Genomic DNA, 21,027 nt, shown 5'->3' on the forward strand with positions numbered 1-21,027 from the left:
TTTGCAAGGCAGTAGATGAGGTGGTAAAGCTGGCAAGTTTACTATTATGTTGGTATATCTACACATGAAAGAAAAAAGTAATAGGATGCAATTAGACAGGACAAAAACCTTTAATGGCATGCATTTGTCTTCTAAATTAATATTTAGTAAGCACTAAAATATTTCAACTTTATTTATTTAGTTAGTTTTACAAAAAAGAGACCTGGAATAGTAAAAAGTCCATGGTAAGTTCTTTATGCCATTTATGCCAGGATTTCTGGGGAAAATACTATTATAAATTGTCACTGAAAGCTCAATTTAATTTAAATATATTAGGATCCATTGGTTCCAATGTCTGTATCATGTATATAGCATAAAGATGGAAGACAAAATAATTATGAAAGTAACTTTATTACAGAGCACACTTCATTCAGTTCTTTGATGATCACTTTTAGAAGTGGTAGAGACAGAAACTCCAATTGCATTTGGGATAACTTTTACTCCAAAAACCCAGTAGCCAGTTTCCAGTGGATGTGACAGCCCACTACATCTACCTGAGGCTCTTCAAAAGTGCCGTGAAGTCCTATTTCTGTTGCTGATTCTAAGAAGCAGAAAGATTATGGGGGAAATGGAGAATGAAAGTGGGTTGTACAATAAGTAGATTTCTCTGCTGAGTAGGAAAGGAGAATTCAGTGTAGACTGGCTCGTGTTCTTGAGCAATGTTGTGAGTAGCTGACGAATAATTGTTGGTTTGAATATTAGAACTGGGTTTCATTATTGGTGAAGAATAAAATGCAGATCCCAGCAATCATCCTACATTGACATTTCCGGAATCATTTAGCCTCCCAAGAGAGACTGGCACTTTTCTATCAGTTTGGATGCCTAAGGAAAAAAAGAAAATAAGCACATGTGTGAGGGAGGAAAAAACAAACAAAAACATTTAAACAATTCTGACCCCTATATAGAAAATCTTTAAGAGTTCCCTATTTCATTCCTGAGTTGGGCTCTGAGTGCCTGCTTCTCATTGTCTTGGAATTTCTCACAAGCCCAGTCCTTTAGCTTAAGGATTTAATTAACTGCAACGTTTCTCCCACTTTCAGAACCCCAGACCTGTAATAAATAAAAATTTGCTGCCTCCTCACACACACACACACACACACACACACACACACACACACACACACAAAATATATGAGATGCTTTTGCTGCAAGGCAAAATGGACATCAACATCAGCTTCTTACTGAATTTTAAAATTGCTCTAGGCTAATTTTGTGCTAAATCATCACACAGAAATTCAAGAGAAACAAACCCCAAAAATAGATCAGAATAGCTCTACCCCCTTTATATATAATGCTATAAACCTCTACATAAATTTCAGCAGTTTTCCCCAATTTTTACCTTCTAGATGTTATTCTAACAGAAATTATTTGTGATAAATAAAAGTGAGATTTTTAGTAAAGTAGGATGGGACACCCAGAACTCTACTGCTAAGATACACACACACACACACACACACACACACACACACACACACAGAGGGGGAGAGAGAGAGAGAGAGAGAGAGAGAGAGAGAGAGAGAGAGAGAGAGAGAGAGAGAGAGAGAGAGAGAGAATGAGAATAAAGGACTTACACTCCTAAGAGACCCTAGGATCCTGTGGAAAATGATTAGAAGTCGATTAATTTAGTCCTTCTTCCTGCCCTCAAATAGCACCATATTTGAGTTATCTAGAGTGATTAGAATCTATTTAGACTCATTTTAAAAAATACCTCTGGAGCCGAGACCGGTTTGGCTCAATGGATAGAGCGTCGGCTTGGGGACTGAAGGGTCCCGGGTTCGATTCCGGTCAAGGGCATGTACCTTGGTTGCGGGCATATCCCCAGTAGGGGGTGTGCAAGAGGCAGCTGATCGATGACTCTCTCTCATCGATGTTTCTAACTCTCTATCTCTCTCCCTTCCTCTCTGTACAAAATCAATAAAATATATATGTTTAAAAAAATAAATAAATAAATAAATAAATAAAAAATACCTCTGGAGTTGAAGTATTATCATTTCTTTGGTAAGCCATGATTTTTATATCAATCTTCATAAGAACTTTGCCATAAGCAACCTCAAGATTCTCATATTTAATCTTGCTCCTTTTCTCAGAATCTAACAATATTGGGGGAACTCATATTTCTACATATCAGTCTTTTCTGACTTTATTTATTCCATAGTTTCTTGATAAATTTGTAATTTGTTATGATAACCAATGCTGGGAAAGGAAGGAGAAATTTTTCGTAAAGATAAGGAAAAGGGTTGCTCTGGAAAGGATTACTATAATAATGAAGAATGCCCTGAGTGAGATAAGAAGTGATAACTCCACATTTTGAGATAAGGCCCAAGCTAGATTTTGAAATACAAAATATGGACTTATCTGATGAAATGTAGATAAAAGAGAAGAGAAAGAGGTAACATCTTTCTTACCCTGAGACCAAATCAGCCATTCTCTGATTTCCCTTAATGCTGGAGACTGCTAGCATGTTACCCTTCCTAAGACTTTGGGATAAACATTACCAGTTTATTTCTCCATATCCTTAGGGACATACTTTTAAATCTTTTTTCCAATCTGGAAACTCTTTGGACATAATTTGCCAATATACTTTTAAAATGTGTTGTCTCTCATATTTTCCAAAATCCAATCCAATAACAGTAAAAATGTACAAAATTTATTTAAATAATAAAGCCCTATCAATCCCATATTAATGTAAGGACATTAATGAACTTCTGGGAAACCAAAGGAAAGCTTTTGATATGATTTTAACTGATATACCAAAAGTGCAGAAATTGGAGCTCAGAAGAGTAACCTGAAGTGGTGTACCAGCACTAAAAGATCAGAGAGTCATTGATTCTGAGCTACTTTGGCTCCTGTCTGCTGCCTAGCCTATTTTTTAAACTTCCTAAAGATTCCTGAAGACACCACTATCCATTCAATAAATGAATTTTTACTTAGGTTAGGTACAATTTGATCCTGTTATTTACAACTAAAGAATCCCAACTGGCATAGCGTCAAAAATACTGTGCAAATATATGTATAAATAATATTTAAAAATATGAGGACCCAGAAAGCTGATCTCCCTGAGACCATTTTAAAAAAATACATACAGCCCAGCTGGTGTTGCTCAATGGTTGAGCATTGACCTATGAACTCGGAGGTCACAGTTTGATTCCTTGTTAGAGCACATGCCAAGGTTGTGGGGCTTGGTCCCCAGTGGAGGGCATACAGGATGCACACCATCATGATTCTCTTTCATCATTGATGTTTCTATCTCTCTCCCTCTCCCTCATCCTCAGAAATCAATAAAAATATTTTTTTTCAAAAAAGAAAAAACATGTACAAAAGTAAGCTTGGCCAAACTTTAAAGATGATGCATAATTACCTATAATAAACATTTTAGAAGTAATTCTAACAAATTTTAATGAACATAATATATTTTTTAGATCACTTCTATTATCTCCTTTAGTATGGGAAGAAACCCTAAAAGAAAATAGAAAAGGAAGGGGAGGGAAAGGAAAACTATTTGGGCTCTTCAACTATTTGGTTGAAGATTACTATTAGGCAAAAAGTGTGGGGAAAAGCACAAAAAATCTTGTTGTCATGCTAATGATGAACTAGAATCTATTAAATAGATGAAGCAAGCACAATTCCTACTCAAGAGCAAGAAAACTTTCTTGGGAATGCCCAGCACATGCTCTTCTGCAAAAGAGCTTATTTGTGTGGCTATGTGGTTGTTACTCAGGTAGATACATGTTTTCTGAATACTTCACAAAAAAGTAAAGAGGCTTCAAAATAACTAAATAAATCCTAGTATAGGTGATTATTCTCATTTTGAGTATCAGCTAGTCTGGGAGTCAGCAAAAAAAAATTTTTTCTGTAAACAGCCAGATATTAAATATGGAGAGTTTTACAGTTACCACAGTCTCCTAACACAACTTAATTCTGCAACTACTCAATTCTATTATTGTAGACAGAAAGCAGTGGTAGACATTATGTAAATAAATGGGCATGCCATGTCCCAATACAACTGTATTTACATAAACAGGAAGTGGAACCAATTTAGCCTGAGAGCTGTAATTTGCCTACTCTTTACTTGACCATAGATATATGACTTTTAATATAATGCACATAATATAGCTGAATAGGTAGAAAAGAACTACTGAAGGTAATTAGGCATTCATGAAAATCGTTACCTGTATAAACATTTTCCTGGGCCATTGCTAAACTTAGCCCCAGTCCTAACCAGCCCGAGCTGGTTTTACAGTTTTGACTGTAAAGGCTGCTTTATTATTATTTTTTAACTTTATCCTTGCATTTTTCTGCTTACATACTATTAGCTACTGTATCCAAGTTTCTGTTCCTAAAGTCATGTCTTTGGGAGAGCAGTCCACCCCACCTCCTCTGTATTAATTTACATGAATATTCTGAGCCACCATGAAATTTAAGTCACACAACTTCATCATCTTACGAAAAGTCATTTACTTGTTAACTGTATGCAATTACATTAATTAGTAAAAACAGTCTCCTGGTAGGCAGTTCAGTTTGTATGCACAAAGAGATACTCTGTTCTGGCATTTATTCTTTCCTCTTTTCTCTAATTCCTAATCTAGTGATCTGACTACTGAGAAAATAAAATCTTTATGTTTCCTAGTTAAAAATTACATTTGACTCTTCCTGATTGTGCCCTTGAAAATTTCTGGAACAAAACTACAGTCAGTTCTTTAAACTGTTATTTCCTTAAAATTCCTCTCAATTTCCAAGGACATCATTTTTCTACAATTACCAAAGTCTTCAATTCACCTTCTTCCCCTCACTCCCAATCCTAAACATCGCCAGTACATCTGATAGCATGACCCTTGTATTCATCTCTAAATCATGTTTAGCACTACTAGATTCCTCAAATAAATATAAATATTAACATATCCTTACACATCCTAAACCCAATTACACCAGTCGATGGAGACCAGCCATTTTCAACTTGTGTGCGGCAGAATTTTTAAAACATGCAATACCTGACTAGTTAGTCAGGGGCACTCAGTTCTTTCCCTTAGATTGTTAAATTAAAAAATGATAACAGCCAACACAATGGTTGCTGATGTGAATATCCTTTCTCTCATTAAAATATATTTAATTGATTTCAGAGAGGAAGGGAGAGGGAGAGAGATAGAAACATAAATGATAAGAGAGAATCATTGCATGCCCCCCTGGGGACTGAGCCCACAACCCAGGCATTAAGCCATGACCTCCTGGCTCATAGGTCAGTGCTCAATCACTGAGCCACTCTGATCAGGCATGAATGCCCTGTCTTGAACCATAAATATGCACGCAGTCCTCGGGTTATGTTGGAGGTCTGTTTCTACAGAGCAATGTAACTTGATTTTCGCAGTGAGTCAGAACCCACTGACATGGAGCACATATACAGCAGTAATGAAGTGAAACAGTAAAATAAATTTAAAAGAAAGATAACAATTCCTGATCTTTACTTGTGGTGAATAAGTAATAAAAACAAAAAGCACATATGTAGATATGTCAAAATGACGGAACTTTTTTTTTTTTTTAATAAATAAATGGGAGATGGCGATGTAACCACAAAACAACGTACATCAAATCTGGTATAATCCGAGGACTGTCTGCATAGATCATATAATAGAGTTATCTTATTGGTCATAATGCATAATAAGATTGTGTCTGATTGGCAAATTCTTTGGACCAGAAATCCTCATATACAGGTATAGGCCACTGCTTTTTTTTAAAAATGTCACATTAGAGCAAAAAGGGTAAGTAATTATTATTACTTTCTTGTAAATCAATCAAAATTATACCTGTTTTTGGTCACATAGGCAAAAAGCATATTTTTTTATATGCTGAAGAATTTTAGTAATACTTTATGTGTGCCATGAGATGAAAAAGGTTGAAAATTGCTGACCTATTTTTCCTAATCCACTACAGATTGGAATGGAGAAAAGGGGTTTATTGTTGTTTTTTATTTTGTTTTTTAACTTTAATAAGTCCTAAGAGTGTTAAGAGAATAGACAAGGAGACAGGAATACCTCTTCTTGGAAACATGTTTCACGTTTTTCTGCTTGGCAGCACATCTTCACCAGCTGAGTAAAATCCGCAATAATTGGCTGGAACTGCATCTCTGCTGCATTTGGTCTCTGCTTCACAAGGTTGCTGAGGAGCCTGAATCCGAAATGAGTTGCAAAAATAAAAGCACCCCTGATTTCTACAAGAATAAACTCAAAATAGAGTAAAGGTTTAAATGTAAGACTCGAAACCATAAAAGTCTTAGGAAAATACATAGGCAGTAAAAATCTCTGACATTTCTGTTAGCAATATTATTTCTGACATCTCCTCAGGCAAGTGGAAATAAACAACAAAAAAATAAATGGGACTATAACAAACTAAAAGTTTTTGCACAACAAAGGAAAGCATAAAAAAGAAAAGAAAAGATAACCTACTACTTGGAAGAAAACATTTTCCAATGACACATCCAATAAGGGTGTTAATAATGCAAAATTTAGAAAACTCATACAACTCAACACCAAAATGACAATACAATTAAAAAGTAGACTTGGCATTTTCCTAAAATGGACATTCAGAAGACCAATATGACAATAGATATATGAAAAGGTGCTCAACACCACTAATCATCAGAGACATGCAAATTAAAATCACATTGGGATATCATCTCACATTGGCCAGAATGACTATTATCAGTAAATCAACAAACAACTATTGGTGAGAATATAGAGAAAAGAGAACCCTGATACTCTGTTGGTGGGAGTTTGAATTGATGCAGCCACTGTGGAAAATAGTATGGAGTTTCCTCAAAAAAATTGAAAACGGAACTGCCTTATGACCCAGCAATTCCATTTCTGGGTATATTTCCAAAGAAATCCAAACCACTAATTTGAGAAAATATATGTATCTCTATGTTCATTGCAGCATTATTTATAACAGTCGAGCTAGGACGTAACCCACATGCCCATCCGTAGACTCAGTAAAAAACAGTGATACATATATACAAGGGAATGTCACTCAGTCATAAAAAAGAATGAAATCTTACCACTTGTGACAGCATGGATTTCCCTAGACTGAGGGTATTATGTTAAGTGAAATAAGACAAAGAAAGGCAAATACCATGTGATTTTTATTTCTATGTGGTATCTAAAGAACGAAACAAACAAATAAAATTGAAACACTCATAGACACAAAGAGCAGACTTGTAATGCTTTTGGATGAAAAAGAGCAAGGAGGCCCAGGGGCATGTGAGAAGGGCAGGAAGTATGGTGTGCACTATATGGGAACTGACCCTCTGTCAGGGGTTGGAGGACTTTCAATGAATCCTGCTGACTCAGAGAAACCAGAATCTCACCCTTTGGCTTTTCCTAGAACAGTCACCTTTTGTTGATGCCAAATGGGCTTTCAATATCACGTCTATCCTCAGCAGAATTCATTCTAAAGGAGAATGCCTAGACCATGGGGATATCTTGGCTCTAGGCTCAAGATGGGGTGGGGTGAAGAGATGGATAATTGATGCCACTAAGAAGGATATATATTTTTTGTATGCAGCAGCAAAGAAATAGCCCCTTTTCTAAGATCTGATCATAAGAGTTCCATTCCATCATCCAAGTGTATGGGATAGGGGAAATTTGGGGAAACATCAGTACTTGTTTGAATGTCAAGATATGATGGAAAGTGAGGCAATTTATTGGGTCTAAGGCCATCAAAAATTAGGTGGCATGACTAAGCTCTTAATCACCTATGCTTTGGGTAGCCAGGGGAAAGAGCAGCTCCCCTAGGTGTGTGTGTTTGCTGCATGTGCTATTTCTAAGGCTAAGCTGGTCATGCCTCAGCCCTCAGTCACAGTCAGAAGTCTAAGTAAGTCTCCCAAATTATCTGTCATCATATGATGCTTCTACATCCCTATTCTGACCCATCTCCTACTGACCCTCTCTAACTCATCCTCTGTCTCCTTTGTAACTTAGGCTTTTTCATTTAAAAAGTTCCCTGTATCCACAGCCTCTTTTCTTAACTTCTCTTTCTTGCTCTATAGGAAAACATGGCTCCCCAGAGGAAACAGCTTTCCTGAGCCTCTAAAAAAGAAGACTATTTTTACTTGAACTCCACTTACCTTACCACCTAGTTTTCTTTTACTGCTTCCAACACATCCCTCCTCCAATGTCTTTTAAAAGCCATAGTTTCTTCTAAGTATATGTCATCCAGTTTATAACATCCTCCATCTATATCTATTCCTGTCACACATAAGAAGCTTAGTCATGCCACCTAATTTTTGATGGCCTTAGACCCAATAAATTGCCTCACTTTCCATCATATCTTGACATTCATCATTGTCTATAATTTCAACAACTACATTAGTGATTCACATGAGACAGATTGATTACAAAAATGGACTTAATTGTCCATATTTCTCTGTATCCATGCCCTTTACATGTGACTTTCCAACTCTGCTTATGAAGAAGTAACATCTATTTCTATATCCTTTTAATCTGGTCCTGCAGAATCTTAGTAGATTCTATGGCCCAGATGATGGTAAGTTAGAACTACCATGTTTCCCCGAAAATAAGACAGTGTCTTATATTAATTTTTGCTCCCAAAGATGTGCTAGGTCTTATTTTCAGGGGATGTCTTATTTTTCCATGAAGAAGAATATGGTATACATTTATTGTTAAATGAAAATAAAGGAAATTTATTACCTGTATATGGTATGGTAGTACAGTAGTTGTCAACACAAACCAGACAAACTGTGAATCCTACAGTAGCAAGAATTTACTCATTTATTCCATGACAATCATGTCATCATCTTTTGGAACATCATCATAACAATCCAATTCCTGAATTCCTGGTGAATTTCTTGTGACTCCATTTCTTTCAGAATCAGTGGACCAAATCTCTCATGTTTAGCCTAGGGGGAGCTTATTTGGGGGGATGCCTTATATTTCACTCAGAAGGAAACCTGTAAGTAGATCTTATTTTCGGAGGATGTCTTATTTTCGGGGAAACACGGTAGCTAAATAGATTATTGCAAAACTTCTCCAACTTCCACAGTTAATGGAAGGTATACATTTCTGAGAAGAGCAAGAATCAAACTTATTTGATCATCGAACCCTATTTTTACGTACTTCTATGTCAATATTTCCTGATTAACAGACTTCAGTCTCATTTTCTGATCAAGTTTGGGCAGTACCCATAATAGCCACAATTGCAGATTTGCATAATGTTCTCAATTCTACTTTACCTTTTAACATATTTAGCAGCTCCATTCATTATGTAGCACTTAATATCTGCACCTGCTTTATGGTTCTCTATACCTGCTTCTTTGTTGAAAATATTGAACAAATTCAACAAAAATTCTTACTTTTGCTTTTCAGTTTGGATTTCCTCCTCTTGAGCTTTGCACAAGTCCTCTTTAAGGCTGATAATTTGGTCACAGGATAAATGTAGAGAAATATAAGTTCCATCAACTTGAAGATCATCAAAGCATAGCTTTCTGAAGGCATAGGAATCATCACAACAGTGACCCACACCAGCATTGATAGGTTGTGTCTCATGTCTTCTGCACAAAGCTCCAAGAATTAGCTTAGCCTTTCCCAGAAGAGAATTAGAATAAGAGCCATTAGGTTTGCAGCTGTTATTTTCTTACCCATAGAAAATAAAGTTATATTTAAGTATTCTAAAATTCTATTGCCTGCTCTGTCAGCCTTGAATTTACTGGTTGGGGGAAAGGAAGAGTCAGGTGCAGCCTAGTTCTGAGACTTGGCTTCCCTCCTCATTATCATCCTCAAGTTGAATTCACTCTATGAGTCTCTGTATCTGGATGCTCATCTCTGTCCTTTATCATATCTTTTAATCAACTTATAAACCTAAGGAAGTGTTTCCCAGAGTCATGTGTGTCACTCTAGCAAATTAATCAAACCCTAGATGGAAGCTGTGTGAACCTCTTCTGTATGTAGCTAATCTGTCAGAAGCACAACCTAGATTTGTAATTATCATCTTGTAGAATTGAGCCCTTAACCTGTGCTATCTAAGGCTCTCTCCTGGTGGATAGTATCAGGACTAATTTAAATTGTAGGACATCCAGCTTGTGTCACAGACAATTGCTTATTGTGGAGAAAAACCCACACATGCCTTGTGTCAGAAGTGTTGTGTGATAAGCACTGTGAGAGTAAAGAACACAGGAGGAAGACTGGGTACTTATTTCTATGCATTTGATTAGGATGAGTTAGTCTAAAGTCAGCATTACCTTTGCAGTTTCTGGAAAAATCTTGACTTGTGGTGGTCAACACACAATACAATATACAGACAATGTGTAATAGAATTGTATACCTGAAACCTGTATAATGTTATTAACCAATGTCACCCAAACAAAGTAAATTTAAAATCAAATAAAAAGTCACTTTTGTTGACTTAAAAATTCAAGAAATAGAACAAGGGGTGTGATTCAGGCTCAGGCCTGTTGAGTCGGATATCCTCAATGTTAGGGAAGTGATAGCCTTATCCCTGTTGCTAATCAAAGCCAACTGCGTGAGCTGCCCTGAAAGAATGTCTCATGGGGATAGAATGACTTCATGTTTACCTGTCCTTGAAGTTCTAATCTCTAACCCTCAGAAAGCACAGGGTATATCTATGACCTGTCCATAGAGCCTAATAATTCTGTCCCCAGGAGAAATTCTTTCAGGTGAGCTCATGCCAGTTGGCTTTGATTAGCAACAGGGGTAAGGCAATCACTTCCCTAACATTGGGGATATCAGACTCAACAGGCCTGAGCTTGAATCACACCCCTTGTTCTATTTCTTCAATTTTTGTTCTATTTCTTGAAAAAACATGTGCTTACCGCGTCCTCCATGCAGGCAAACTGCTGTTCATCACTCAGAGGGCAACATTTGGTGGCGGCAGCCGCCATGTTCTTTGTGAACATGACCAACTCTTGAGCAGATAGTTGTGGGGCTTTCTTAGCATAAAGGACCAGGAGCCTGAAAGAGCAAGTTCCTCTTACAATTGCTGTATGCCTAAAATGAAGAATTCTGCAGAGTTTTCCTCAATATCTGACATTGTTTCTGATTGAGGTTGAACATGGCATTAAACTGGATTTAATTGTATCCTTTTACCTTGTTCCAATAGCCCAGTGGCTAATTCAATATACCTGGCTTTCTCTTCCAATCTCACACATTGTAGTGTTAACTATGTTGCCCAGAGAAGGATTAACACATAGAAACACTGCCACTCTGGGAGTTTTCTCTCTAGCTTTCATGCGACCTTATTTATGTGGAATAAATAAGTTTATGTCCCGAATTAAACCGGTATTCAGTAAAATCCTATTTTTCTGTTTCTGTTTACTGGGAATATTCAGCTTTATATATATTTTTTCTCTCAATAGGTAATATTTGGAAAAATATCACTGTCATTTATAATGTAGGGACATGAATATCCATAAAAGTTTTCAACTTGTTTCTGTTAAAACTGTATCTTTAGAAATATAATTTGAATAGATTGGTCTTGTCAGACTCTGAAGACTTCAGTAATTATTGTCTTCAGGGACAAATAACCTATACAAAAATTTTGCTCTACTTGTCAAGGATAACTATGATAGCTAATTTGGATTGCTGCAAAATCAAACGTGAACAGTTTCCAAAATAAATATATGCATAGACCATTTAAGCCTTTATTAGTTGTCTACAATGTGAAAGAATAGGTACTACAGTAATGATCAGGAAACAATCAGTAGGGATCACACTCTAGTGGTGAGAGAGACAAATACACTTGGCGGAGTGAGAGGAGCACAGAGTTCTGTAGGTGCACATAGAATGTAAGTGCACAGAGAAATGACAGGCCTCTTGGAGGAAATGACATGTGAGCTGAGATCTGGCAATAACTAAAAATGAGCTGGGTTAAGGGGAATGAAAGTGGAAGGAGAACCTTTTGGAAGTCATTGAATATGATTTTTCCCCCCTTGATTGGGGGTAGCTGTAGAAAGGAGAGGAAAGATAGCTTAGTAACAGAATTAGATTTACATTGCTTTTAACATAATCATGGTTAGTGTATAAAGAATGGATTGGAGCTAAGGGCAAGGAAGTGTGAGTGAAGAAAAGATCTGGAGGCCATTCCAGTCATTTAGGTGAGAGATGGTTGTAGCCTGAAGTAGGAGAGTGGTGGTGGGAACTGAGGGATATGAAGAGAGATTTTAAAGAGAAAGACTCTAAAGACTTGGATTTGAGGAGCATAAAAAAATCAGAGTCAATTCTTGCATTTATATTATAATGGAGTTGGGGAACAAATTTAGCTATAACATCCAATAGAACAGTCATCCTAACCCAGTGGTTCTCAAATTGTGACTCCTGGACAACCTGTATCAGCACAACTGGGAACTTGGTAGAAGCCCAGACTTCCAAGTCCCAATCCAGTCTTAGGAATCAGAAACTCTTTGGGGCGGGGCTGTATTTTAACAAGTCCTCTAGAGTCTAGGTAATTCTAAAGTTTGAGAACCAGAGGTCTAATCCTTAAAGTAGACATTAGCAGTTGAATACAACATAAAAGAAAAGTAATAAGCAACATATTCTCTCTGATTTTTCTGTATCCATTATTCTGGACATTTAATTTAAGACCAATAATACTATGGGACACTATGTCAAACTGAACTTTGCCTCAATAATCTTTTTCTAAATAGACTGTTGCAATGTGATCTTAAAGACTTCTAAAATTTGGCTTTTGCTTCTTGATGTATTAATCTTTGAAATACAGTGGGATTTACCAGTCTCTCTGCACATAAGAAGTGTGGGCTCTCTCTGGCAATTAACTAAGGTATCTGTACTCTCAGTGGTGACAATACTAAATTTTCTATATGGATCTGATTTGAAATGGACACAGGGATCCTACATTAGATCTCTGTTGTAGCTTTGGCTCAAAAAATTGCAGGCAAAGCCCTAAGCTAAATGTCCAGGTGTGTGGGAGGGAGGTCCTGTGGGTTGCAGAAAGGCAGCCAGGGCCTGCTTGGCTCCTTAACCTCTGGGCATTACCTGGAATCTGGAATCTAGCCTGGAAAACAGAGGAAAAGTTATGTGGTCATCTATCTTATGGAGACAAAGATAGCTAAGCTAATTCTGAATGGATTTTTCCCTTAGCCTCTGAGGTTTTAAGGTTGGATATAGACTCTTTGAAACTCTCAGCATCAGGAGTTAGCAAAAGCTCTCTAAGCAAGTATAAATCTGGACAATATCTTACAAGCATACCTGTCGTGGAAGTTACTGTCTCCTAATTGCTCACGCAAATCACAATGATTTTTTACACGCTCGTGGCTTTCATGAACCACTCTTTGGAACATCTCTTCCTGAAAAATAAAGATAATCAGTGTTTACCTATCATTGTAACAATATATCTCAGGTAAAATTACAAAACCATCTTCTATAAGAATTTACTGTAGCTGTTTTTTAAAACCCAGGGCTTTATTTACTTACTGAGTTAACAAATCTTGAAAAACACATTTTGCTAAAACAGGAATGACCATGTACTTTGTGGGGGAAAACATGGGACAGTGAAATATTTAGCTTTCCATGATAAAAACTCACTGTGATGAAATAGTGTATTTTACATGCATAAGCTAAATCATTCATCAAGCCAAAAAGAGATCATTAACAGTAGTCTATAGATCTAAGTTTAATTGGTCAGTGTTTTGTGTGTGTGTGTGTGTGTTTACCGGTTATTTTTAATAATGCTGTCTTTTTACATAAACAGCAAATATAGAGAAAATGTACAGGTAAATAAATATGGACATGTATTAAGAAGTGGTGGTGCAATAAAAACATGCATCCTTGAATATAGTAAAACACTAAACAAGTCCACATTAAATGAATCAAAGGGAATTCTCAGTGATAACTATAAATTCAGTTTTTGAACACACTAATTCTATTGGGAAGATACACGTGACCTTGCAAGCTGAATACTTTGGTAGGAGCACCAAACTAAGTTCCTCTGATCCTGATAGGCAGTGTTTGTTGTAGGGAAAATGTTGCCCGACATGCAAACTGTTTCCCTTCACTCTCCACTCTCACCCCCACCCCACACTCTATAAGTATGTAAGCCATTGGTTAGAATGACAAAAGCCTGTTTCCTGGTAAACCCCCCAAAACACCAATCAATCAGATGTGTAAGGCCATCTGCATTTTTTCATGTCAAATGCATAACAGGAGCTGCTGCCTGTGAATAATATGATTTATGGCCAAAAATAGGGACAGTTTCCAGGCCTGCTTAGTACAAATAGTTGACCTTCCCAACAGGCTGGGCTGTCATGCTACCTGTTACCATGCCAAGCAGACATTGACTTTAAAGAGGAGATTGCACAGTGAAGCTTTCAGGACATACAGAATCTACAAGATAGTGATTTGCACAGAGAGTCACTGTGGTATGATGATGTGGCCTTTGGTTTACTGTATTTTTCCGGCGTATAAGACGACCCCCTAATTTTATAGTTAAAACATAGGTTTAGGCCTATATTCGCTGTATAAGACTACCCCCACTTCCGAGGCAACACCAGTTATTTTTTCAATTAAATTTTTAATGAATTACATTTTTCGAACATACAGTAATATACCATACATTGATACGATAAATGGAAGGTCTCTTCACAAATGGCAATGCCATGAACTTGACCGAGAAACAAGAAATCCAAAAGAGAACATTAACAATGATGGCATCATCTGGAAAGAAAATTACATGAAGAACTTGCAGAAAACGCTTGTTTGTGACTGACTGGGATGATAAAAGGTTTTTCTGGGCAGAGGAGCATTGTGAGCTTAAAATCCTTCAAAATCCTCATCATGTTCTTCTTCTGACATCATAAGTTCATCAATGACTTCTTGTGGTACATTTGTAAGACAGTCATCATATGGATCAAATTCTGAATCAGATGGTGTGGCTTCAGCTTCGGCTTCCCCTTCATCTTGCCACAAGAAGTCATCCTCCATACCATCCAAAGAATTTGATATGCCACACTTCTTGAAAGACCTGATTACTGTTTCTTCAGTAATATCATTCCAGGCTTTTATGACAAAGTTACACAAAACATCCAATTGTGGCGCACACATGTTTCCTCCTTTTGTGAATAACTTTTGTTGCTAACCATCCACTCATTCCACTGTTCTCTAATGCGATCTTTAAATGGCTTGTTTAGGCACACATCCAGTGGCTGTACCAATGATGTCAATCCTCCAGGAATAACTGCCGCATCTGTGTTTATTCTTACCAGCCTGTTCTTTGTGCTGGTAGTTAAATGAGCCTTGAACATATCCCACACCAGTAGGCTACATTCTTGACAAAGTCCGCCTGGTCGCCTACTCCATACATTATCAAGCCATAGCTTTACCCCTTCTTCATCCATCCATCCTTTCTCATTCACACGTACAAAAACTCCAACAGGGAACTTGATTTTCGGCATTGTTTTTCTTTTAAAAATAATCACTGGTTTTAGTTTGGCACCATCAGCTGTACATTCTAGTACCACTGTAAAACTGGACTTCTCATGTCCTGTTGTTTTAATTAACACTGTTTTTGCACCTTTTGGATTAACAGTTTTATTTCCAACCATATCGAAATTCATAGGAGTTTCATCCATATTTCCGATCTGACTTAATGCATAGCCATGTTTCTTGGGCTGTTGTATTACATATTGATAGAAAAGACTTACTTTGCCGTCAAGATCTGCAGGTAATTTTTGTGCAATTTTGGTCTTTTGCCTCAGTACCAGATTGTGCCTTTCCAAGAACCTAGTACTCCAGGATACAGTGGCCTTAAATCCTTCTCTGTTATCTGGGTTAGATTTGGCCCACTGAAGTGCAAACATACGTATTTTGTTTCGTGTCACTACATAACCATTTTGATGATGCTCAAGAACCACATCTGCTACATGCTTTTCGAGTTCTGGCCAATAAGGGGTGCCTCTTCTTAATGAACACTTACACCTTGGCATACTCTTTAATGCTTCTTCATTTGCTTTCCAGTCTCAGACCATCCTTTCTGTTACTCCATATTGTCTTGCCGCAGCACCGTTATTGTGTTCCTTGGCAAAGTTTACAACTTTCAGTTTGAAACTGGCTTCAAATTTCCTTCTTCTTGCTGGAGCCATGATGGGTTCTTTTCTACCAGCCATTTGTTGTACACCCACTAATCTTTTAGGCTGGGGTTATACAGTATTGTAGCTTCAGCTACACACAGAATGTTCTATTAAGGTACCTTTTAACTCACTGTATGTGTCCTGATACAGCAGCTTTGGCTACACAGAATGTTCCTGTGCTGCAACTGTATGTACCACGGTGAGCCAATCACAACAAGCAAAGGTTCAAAGGTTATAATAGACCACCTCTCTGACTCTGGCCAATCTGAGCAGGCTTTTTACTAGAACACAGTGTAGCTTCGGGTACAGAACATGTATAATTTGCATGCATAAAAAGCCTGCTTGGATTGGCTGAGTTAGAGAGGCGATCCGAGCAGCCTTGCAGTGATTGGTGCTGGATCGAGTTGGAAAATTCGTTTAGCGACATATCGAGACGTTTTTTTTCGGGATATACTCGGCGTATAAGACGACCCCAAATTTTCGGTTGACTTTTTTCATTTCAAAAAGTCGTCTTATACGCTGGAAAATATGGTAGATGGCAGTGATATTCCATGTGTAGTGAAATTAGCCAGAACATGTATGATCATCTTACTAAAGTGTAGCAGTACTAACAGAACTGTGTTTTTTTCTGTGCTTGTAATCACTTAGGAGTAACAGGTTAAGCAATAAAAAGGCATTTACCCCATGGCTATAGCATTCCAGAGGATTTTCTAATTCACAGCATTTTCCCAATAACTTTTGATATACTGAATCCACTCTTAAAATCACTGGAACTGCCAACTCCGAATGTCTTCTTGAATATTCATAAAGAAACCTGTATCCATATGAACATATTTGAAAGTAAACAGCAAAATTCAAAGGTGATGAGTTTTCTTTCAAAAGCCAATTATAATATATTCAATATTTAACTGTCCTTAAACATTTAGAAACCTTAGGAGGCTGAGAGGTAATTTTATTGACTACATTTTGAGGTAAGGAAACCAAATCAATAAATATATATAATGTCTTTTAAGTTACACAGTAGCCAAGTCAAGTCAGGATGGCTCAATAGTTGACTGTTGACCCATAAAGCAAGAGGTCACTGGTTCAATTCCCAATCAGGGCACATGCCCAGGTTGCAGGCTCTATTTCCAGTAGGGGGTGTACAGGAGACAGCCAATAGATATTTCTCTTTCATCAATGTTTCTATGTCTTTATCTCCCTTCCTCACTCTCTAAAATCAATAAAACACAGTAATGAGTGATGATCCAGAACTTGAAACTCAAATATTCTAATTAGCTGATAGTTCTTGGCTTTCATTAGAAATTAATTTCAAGTTAATTTATTAACTTGGGGGAGAACACATTTTTCTCAATTCTAGTTGAGGCTAGATTTTATAAGTATTACAATTCTTTTGAAAAATATTAAATCACTGGCTAGATATTAAATCACCATCTTTTGTTCTTTTCCATATAAACCTTCAAGCATGAGTAGTTCATGCATAATCTACACATTCTTCTAGGTTACAAGAAAGGAAATTTTGAGTCTAGGATATTTTCAAAGGAGTCAGAATTGCAGGAGGTATCTTAGAAGTCATCTTATTCAACCACCTCAGTTTACTGTCGGATCACAAGAGCCTGAAGAAATTTCGTGGTTTGACCAACATGCCAAATGGCAAAGCTGGACTGGAAATCAAGTCTCCCAACTCATAGTCTAATGTAAAAATCTAGGCCTAGCAACTTTTTCAGTACCAGATGCAAGTTTAGGAATAAGTAGGTTCAGGAAGTAACACTTACTTTTTAATCCAATATCAAATATAAATTCTGAAACATATCTATGGACTTTCTACAAATCCAAATAATATTTCACAAAGTGATCTTGGAAATATTTTAACCATACAATAATATTGAAATCAGTTTGTCTTAAGCACAAATTAATATGCACTTGTGAATGGATACCAGAGATATTAATACTCCATCTGTATCTCTCATCTTTAAATGCCACATTATAGCCTTGAGAGTAAGTATTAATTAAAATAGAAGAATTGCCCTAGTTGGTTTGTCTCAGTGGATAGAGCACTGGCCTCTGGACTGAAGGGTCCCTGGTTCAAATCCAATCAAGGGCGCATGCTCCTGCTGTGGGCTCGATCCCCAGTAGGAGGCAGTCAATCCATGATTCTCTCTCATTATTGATGTTTCTTGCTCTCTCTCCCTTCCTCTCTGAAATCAATAAGAAATATGTTTTAAAAAATAATAATTAAAATACAGTAGAAGAGCTGACCAGATATATCATTCTAGCGTTCTTACTTATAGGACTCTAAACCTTTTAGAGAAAAGGTTGCAAACATTTGATCCCCACTGCATTTTTTAAAAAGTTCCTGAGTTAGTTGTCAACATTTAAAAATTAAAAGACTCCCAGAATCTCTCAAAATGCAGTAGACCTAACCACCCAAAGCCTGCATTCCAATATAGTAACTTGTGGCTGGAGTTATGTAGTGCTGCCAACTTTGGGCTCCACAAAACATCTCCTGCTGCTCACAGTTTCCATTTAGTTGCTCATTCACATCATTGGGTAACCATTGTCATTATTTAAGTTTACAACTCTATATACCATTTTAAATAATCCATAAATATAATATCCCATCATTAAGATTTTACAAAAATCTGTATTACTCTTGTAGGAAATCGTCTTGCTTGTCAGAGAATTGTTTGCATACAAATTGATCCTCTGTAAACATACTGAGTTGCAGGGATGAAAGATGAGGTTTATTGTCATTTTCAGAGTTGATAACACATTCTCCTCTGAATGGCACTGGCAGTGCACAGCATGGAGTGATCTTGCTGGATAGGAAAGCCTGTTTAGAGCAGGTATAGTTCATCAGCTGGCTCTAAAACAGAAAAGGGAGCAGTTGTTTTTGAAGATTTTATTCTAACGTATTTATTTATTTATTTATTTATTTATTTATTGTTATTAATAGAACACAAGAGAGAAAAAAACTTCTCATCTTATATTGCTTTATCTTTGGCAAACTGAGAGATCAAAAAAATCATTTGTAGTGACTCATTCTAATTTAAAAAGCTTTTCTTTTTATCTTACAAGTGTCACAATTTCTTTTAAATAGACCATATTGTTGTTTCTATGTTTAGGTCAACAAAATACAAATGAAGAGCTTTATTGTCTTGCTATTGTTACTATTGTTGTAAGATATCTATTTAGGAAACATTTGTCTCTGTCATTTACTACATATCCTATATAATAAAAGACTAATAAACAAATTGACCAAACAGCAGAATGACAGGTCGCTATGATGCACACTGGCCACCAGGGGGCAGACACTCAATGCAGGAACTGCCACCTAGTGATCAGTGTGCTCCCACAACTGGGTTTATGGCTGGTGAGTGCAACAGCGGTGGCAGGAGCCTCTCTCACCTCCATGGTAGTACTAAGGATGTCCAACTGGTGGCCTAAGCAATCAGTCAGACATCCCCCAAGGGCTCCTGGACTAAGAGAGGCCACAAGCTGGGCTGAGGAAAACACACCATCCCCCGAGTGCACAAATTTCATGCACTGGGCCTCTAGTATTACAATAATATTACTATTATACTTACATACATTTACCTATCTATATATATGCACACACAGATAATTGTGTGTGCGCATGAATAATCTAGTCTCTACACTTAAGCAACTCACAATCTACTTGGAGAATCAAACAATTAAACAATAATAATGTATTATAACAGAATTTGTAAGAAAGGTATACTAGTATATATGATACTTAGGAAGAAAAAGCAATATGTAGTGTGAATATCTTGAATAATTTGAATCTTAAAGGACATAAAGAAGTTAGTTGGAAACAAAAGAAGAGGAAAAACATTCTAGAATCATTCATCCTTATATGTAAAGATTCTTAGAGGTAAGAGAAAACTGTCACACCAGTTTCTGTCTTCATCCCTGTTCATTTCACAGACAAGTTCTTTCAAACCTTCACAGAAAGGTAACTCTCATTATTTAATTTATGTCAGAAAATTCAAAAGGATAATAATTCTAATTCATTATTTAGAATTTAGCATAACTAAATACCAAAATCTGATAAATGATAATTACTTTTTCAGATTCATTATTTACCACTCTCACCTTTATTTAATCAATATAGGGTTTTTTAATTAACTAATTGGGGTGATATTTGTTAATAATATTATGTAAATTTCAAGTGCACAATTCTGTGATACATCATTGCATTGTATGCTCAGCACCCAACATCTACTACCATATAGTTGATCCCCTTTAACCTTTTCATCCTCCCCCCATTCTTCTTTCTTTATGGTAAGAATTATAAGTATTTTAAAGGCTGGAGTGAATTTTGAGAAGACAGAAGATCTTACCCTGCCAAACACACATGCTACTGCATTTCCTTCACAACAGGTCTGATGAAGGTTTTTAATATCAGCAGTCAGTTTGGCAATTTCAGAAAAGTTAGCATTAGGTTGTTTTTTAGTCAAAAGAACCAATTCCCTGGAAAAAAAAAATTTTAAACAATAATGTAAACTTGATCATTTTTGAAGTTAGTTCTAGTTCATTGAGTAACCAAAAGGATAGAAACACATTCTAAATGTAGGGTGAAGAGTGTATTCTAAATGCTTTCTATTTCTTCAATGATGGCACCCAGAGTCATACAATATCTAAGTTACAAAACAAACATGATTCAACTCATAGTCATGGATAATGTAGTCATTTTAATCATTTAAATTATTGCTTAAAGACTTGAGCTGCCTAGAGTAGTGATTTGGATATTTATCTGATCTGATTTTCCAAGTAAAATACTTCATCACAAAGACAATAAATACAGGAGCCTTGGGTCTCCCTTGCCTTTCTCTGTTAACAACTGAACAACATCCCTGAAATTT

At 36.6% G+C, this 21,027-nt stretch overlaps 1 protein-coding gene across 4 annotated transcripts in view; it reads right to left on the bottom strand.

The window, feature by feature from the left end:
- Positions 1-371: 371 nt before the first annotated feature.
- The window catches only part of LOC311623636 (alpha-fetoprotein-like), a 32,052-nt gene continuing 11,396 nt past the window's right edge, over positions 372-21,027 (bottom strand). For 3 of the 4 annotated variants that reach the window (XM_084885994.1, XM_084885995.1, XM_084885992.1), the window contains 8 exons: positions 20,506-20,635; positions 18,793-19,007; positions 16,823-16,955; positions 13,266-13,363; positions 10,874-11,012; positions 9,398-9,624; positions 6,066-6,198; positions 372-861 (listed from right to left, as the gene is read on the bottom strand). In XM_084885994.1, the coding sequence (XP_084742120.1) occupies positions 817-861; positions 6,066-6,198; positions 9,398-9,624; positions 10,874-11,012; positions 13,266-13,363; positions 16,823-16,955; positions 18,793-19,007; positions 20,506-20,635 (1,120 nt within the window). In that variant the 3' untranslated portion in view covers positions 372-816. The remainder of the gene's footprint in view (positions 862-6,065; positions 6,199-9,397; positions 9,625-10,873; positions 11,013-13,265; positions 13,364-16,822; positions 16,956-18,792; positions 19,008-20,505; positions 20,636-21,027) is intronic. The other variant, XM_084885993.1, reaches the window with a different exon arrangement.

Source organism: Pipistrellus hanaki, assembly GCF_964339955.1.
Source record: "Pipistrellus hanaki genome assembly, chromosome: 1".
In the NCBI taxonomy this organism is placed as follows: domain Eukaryota; kingdom Metazoa; phylum Chordata; class Mammalia; order Chiroptera; family Vespertilionidae; genus Pipistrellus; species Pipistrellus hanaki.